The following is a 5,110-nucleotide window of genomic DNA, read 5'->3' as shown; positions in this document are numbered from 1 at the left end:
TACAGAAGAAGGTTGTGAACATGGCTTCATCATCCACCTCTGGTCGGATGAATGGAGAACTGAGGAGAGGTAGGTAGGAGGAAGTGTTCTACCAAAATGTTATTTTTTTTTTGCTTCAAATTTTAAGAAATTACATCTCTTAGGGTTCCACCCAAACTCCAAGTACGTGAACGTCAAATAAATACATCTAAGATATAACGAGAACAAACTAAGCTTTATATATGAACGACTAAACGTATAATCCTCCATTTCGTTTGGTTCGTTGTTATCTCTATACTCAAAAATCGACCAAAGACGGCTATAATGTAAAAAGAACAGCAGCAGCATCATATAGCTGTGAAATAAATAAAATAACATTGTTGACAACAGAGAAGATGCAATGTATCCCTCCTATTTTAGCTGTCACTAAAATTTCTTATTTGATTTTTGAACGACGAATTTTTCTTACAAAAGAATATACCAACAAACCAAAAGAATCTAGAAAGACAGAAATTACAAAACTAAAAGGAAAACCTGGTAATGTAACGAATATCACCATTTCGTGCCGATTTCCTATGCTTCAACAATGTCACACGTACGTGTCGTATTTTTTGATGCATTCTCCTATAGAGCGGTTTTTTGGGTCCAGTTATAGTAGGAAAGCAAGGACAGGACACCTTCATCTCCACGAAGCAGAATTTCCACACAGCTCCAACTCAATGTCCAGCTTTCACATTCCATGAAGTAATATAAGGCATCTATCTCGGAAATGATTCACTATGGATTTACAAGTTTAGTATTAAACCTACCCACATTTGAGTTACTCGACCTGCTCACCAATTAAGTCGAGCCCCACAAGCAGGAAAGATATGCCCTGAAAGAGCAAGAAATAAAAATGGATCCCTTGTGCAGACAAGAGACTTCTCGCTGAAGCTGTCAAAAGAAGGAAAGCTAGTGTCAACTCCTTGGTATATATTCGGTTGTGCTTCTTCTTCCGATCAGCCCTCTGCTCCTGCTTTTTAATTTCCTCTCGCATTTCCACTAAATTAGGCTCTGAGCTACCTCTTTGGTGCTTGGGATGCTTCTCAACCAAGGAACTAAGATCACCCTCTGAGGACCGACCAGATTTTTTAGTGACAACCCACTCGTATGCACTTCCAAGTTGAAAAAGGCCAGAGATCATAGCATTGAACTTTGTCACCGACATGGTATTCTCAAAAAGAAGGTAAGGCACAATGAAGGGGAACGACTTTGGTGCTGGGAGTATATTCAGAAACGACATTGTTGCGGGTACGTAACTGACAACCCATGTTGGGAGAGTAGCCTCCGGAATGAACATAGTCATAGGAAGAATGATGCAAAATAGAGTGAATGAATAAAACGGGAGTATCAGCTTCCTTAAAAGGAAGAAGAGAAAAATCATGTTGCCTTTCTTCCAAATACTGATCTGCATCAACAAATTTAGCAAGCAAATAAGCAAAAACATATGAAGTCTACTTCAATTCCACCACACACAAAATACAATGCACTTTGTTCATGTTCCGTACGCAAGAATAGACATGACTTGATAGTGTACAGTAAACAAGATTTTAATTTCTTCTTGTTAACACGAATCATCCCTATCAAACATGTCTCCACATACCTTTGATTGAATGATATCTGGAATACAGAGACGGAACAACTGCATAGGCCCCGAATGCCATCTGTGTTGCTGCTTCCTGTAAGCTTCATAAGATTCCGGCAATTCACATTGACACTGATATTTTAAAAAAAAAGAAGAGCGACAAAAAATTAGTTTGTTTCCCAAAAGAATATAAATATAATGACCCAGGATCAGATTTTTTAAGTAAAATACCTCCACGTCATTGAGGAAGACGAACTTCCAACCTTTGAGATGAGCACGAACAGCGATGTCCATGTCCTCGACCGTGGTCCTCTCCAACCATCCACCAGAATCCTCTAATGCTTTTATCCTCCATACGCCAGCAGTCCCATTAAACCCGAAGAAGTTAAGAAAAATTCCGTTCACCTGCTGCTCCACCTCAAAATGAAAAGCTAAATTAATGAGTTGCAATCTCGTTAGTAGGTTTTCATCCTTGTTCACAAATGACCACCTTGCTTGAACCAATCCTAGCTCCTCGTTATCCTACAATTCAATGTGAGGACAAAACATTTATATTCTGAACCATACTTGCACAGTTTTGACATGTTTGGTACACTTGATTGCACAGGATTGGACAGGATTGAAAAAGAAGTTAAAATCTTATTTATTGTCCAATCCAATGCATCCTGTACCAAACACACCATTATCAGGAAATCAACTACTAAGCAATAAATACAGAGCCAATAAAAACTTTAATGACAATGTAGTTCCATTACAAAAAGTAAACAGGAAATCCATGAAGCATCACTTTCTGGATGTGAATTTATGCTTGCATTGGAAATTAAGGGGACAAACAATTAAAAGGAAAATCCATAATTATAATTCCAATTCCAACCTACTTTTATGAAGAAAAAAACAAATAATAATAATAAAATAAAATTAGGGAGCTGAAGAACACCTTAAAGTGAGGAACAGTCCTTTTAAGAAAATCCGGCATAGGCTGAAAATCAGCATCAAATATGGTAACAAATTCATAATCCTTAACATAGCTGCAGTTCATTGCAGACTTGAGATTGCCAGCTTTATAACCCTCCCTAATCACTCTGTGACGGTACACAATGTTGGCACCTTCCTGCTGCCATTTGTTCACCTCCTCGTTGATCAAAGACTGCGTTGTGGGGTCATCTGAATCATCCAAAATTTGAATCAACAAATTCCCTTTAGGCCAGTCCAAATTACACACTGCCGCAATAGATTGTTGGTAAACCTATCACAATTCGCAATGAACAACAAAACAATTCAATTCACGCTACTAGTAACAAAACCAGGAGCACAAAAGTTATGCCATTAAGAGAATACTGGCGGGAGCTCAAAGAGGTTTATTTATAATTAGTAAGTAAGCTTCAAAATTAGTACCTTTTTTATTGATCAAAATTGGGAATAATTAAGTTCCAAACATGCTCTAAATTGGGATGTCAAGATATATTAGCAATATAAAAGAAAGAAAGATACCTCTTTTTCATTGCACATGGGGATCTGAACTATGACCATAGGGAAATAGCCATCACCATCTCCAGACTCTAGATCTACAATTTTTTGGTTGCAATCTGGCTTGATTTTCTTGAACTTGATCCAGAAGCAACCCAAACAAAGAATTAGCCTATCCAAGCTTTGGATTAGGAAGAGAACTATACACACATTAGCTAAGAACTGCAGAGGTGGAGCAAGATATTCCATCCTGATTAAAACCCAGTTAGAATAGAGGGAATCAAACACACTCTTCACAGCCAAAGGACTTGTCAAAGTGTAGAGGTACTGTAACTGAAGATCTGGTGCACCAAAGTGCCACCCTTTGAAATATGCAGCCATTTCAAAACCGAGCAAGAGTAAAGATAGCCAGAGGAAGACTTTAATGCAGGAGTAAAACCGGGACTTGACCGCCGGGTGTTCGATCTCAGTGGTGTCGGTGGAGTCGGTGCGGCCGGAGGCGACGCGGCGGCGTATGACGGAGGTAAGGGAGAAGAATGTGGATGCAATGGAAGTGAGGCAGCCGGCAGCCTTGTGGGCTTTCAAGAGGAGAACCCATGTTAACTGCTTGGCGTTCTTGTTCCGGCCTCCTTTGGGAACACTATCGTTTGTGTACATAAAGTCTTCCTCTGAAGGAGATTCAAGCTCCACCATGGACCAGTTATTTGGGTTCTCCATTTTCACAACCACAGGGGTCCCCCTGTGAGTATCCTTCGCCCACCAGTACAAAGATGGTGCCATTTTATACAAGACCCAGACGAAGCTTCAAATGTGAAATTTTTAAAGAAAGATCCGAAGATCGGATTTTATGAATGAAATGTAAAAAACCTGCTAAGCAGAGGCCAAAATATCAAAAATTTAAGAGGCTTTTTAGTGTAAAACCCAGAAGGAGAAATACTCAGAATAGGCTGTTTTTTGTGGGTTTTTGAGCTTGAACTGCTAAAACTGAATGTGAGAGACAAATCCAGGAAACGGTGGGAGACGGTGAATGCTACAAAAACTTCATTTTAGTGAGAGAAAGTAAGGGGAAAGGAACGGGACGCGTGGGTTAGGAAGAAGCAGCTAATTTGAGATTAATAAGGGGAAAGAAATTCAAAGAACAAACTCATTTTAAATGCATATTCTTTCAATAAATTTATTACTCTAATTATTATTGCAAATTCTGAAAAGAAAAAACAGAAATAGGATGCGGGGCAATGACAGTCAAGACAGTACAAAAAGTCTATACAGCTTGCAACATAGAGAGAGAAAAAGAAAGAATCAATATTTTGAAGAAGACGTAGAGAGAGAATATGTGTGGTAACAGCTCGACGCGTCTTTGATTTTGATGACAATCTAAAATCAAATTCAAATATATACAGCATTCAATAGTTAATAAAAAAATAATTAAAATGAAAATCAACAGCACCAAATTTTTTTAATTTTTCCAATAATTCAACAAAATTGAAGAATTGCAAAAACGGCCAATCGAAGAATATTACGAAAATAAACAAAGGAGTGGAACATTTTTACTGAAATAAAGAAACAAAAAAAAGAAAAGAGGAAAAAAAAAAAAAAAAAAGAAAAAAAAAAAAAAAAAAAAAAAAAAACTGACAATGAATTATAGGCAATTATTTTGCATTTTCCTTTTCTATCTACCAAATACTGCTTTCCTGAAATGAATGCGAAATTTGGCCAGTGAAAACCCTAATTTTGAAGATCCCAAATGCACAAATTGACTGAATCCTTGGATAAATAACAAGAAGTGTGGAAAATTCAACCTTAACTGCTCCTGGAATTGAATTGTTTCTCCCGTGGACTCAGTTGAATTTCTCATAATCAACACACAAAAATTAATACACAATTCAAACAAACATTTGTCTCTTTCCCAAATAACGGGAGGAGAAGAATGTCACCCAAACCAGAAAATTGACCCCAAAAAAAAAAAAATTAAATAAAAAATGAAAAAAAAAATCCTACAAGTTTTTATAAAATGTAAGTCACGGGCGCCATGGAATGACC

At 37.5% G+C, this 5,110-nt stretch overlaps 1 protein-coding gene across 1 annotated transcript; it reads right to left on the bottom strand.

The window, feature by feature from the left end:
- Positions 1–306: 306 nt before the first annotated feature.
- Positions 307–4,306, bottom strand: LOC111371769 (probable xyloglucan glycosyltransferase 12). Its single transcript, XM_022993921.1, has 5 exons — positions 3,095–4,306; positions 2,541–2,849; positions 1,835–2,125; positions 1,622–1,735; positions 307–1,426 (listed from the first exon to the last, which is right to left on the bottom strand). Exons 1-5 carry the CDS (start codon positions 3,848–3,850, stop codon positions 800–802), a joined length of 2,097 nt encoding a protein of 698 aa, XP_022849689.1. The 5' UTR covers positions 3,851–4,306; the 3' UTR covers positions 307–799.
- Between the last annotated feature and the right edge of the window lie 804 nt (positions 4,307–5,110).

This window comes from Olea europaea, chromosome 22, assembly GCF_002742605.1.
Source record: "Olea europaea var. sylvestris chromosome 22, O_europaea_v1, whole genome shotgun sequence".
Taxonomy (NCBI): Eukaryota; Viridiplantae; Streptophyta; class Magnoliopsida; order Lamiales; family Oleaceae; genus Olea; species Olea europaea.
This window is presented reverse-complemented; position numbering and strand designations above follow the sequence as displayed.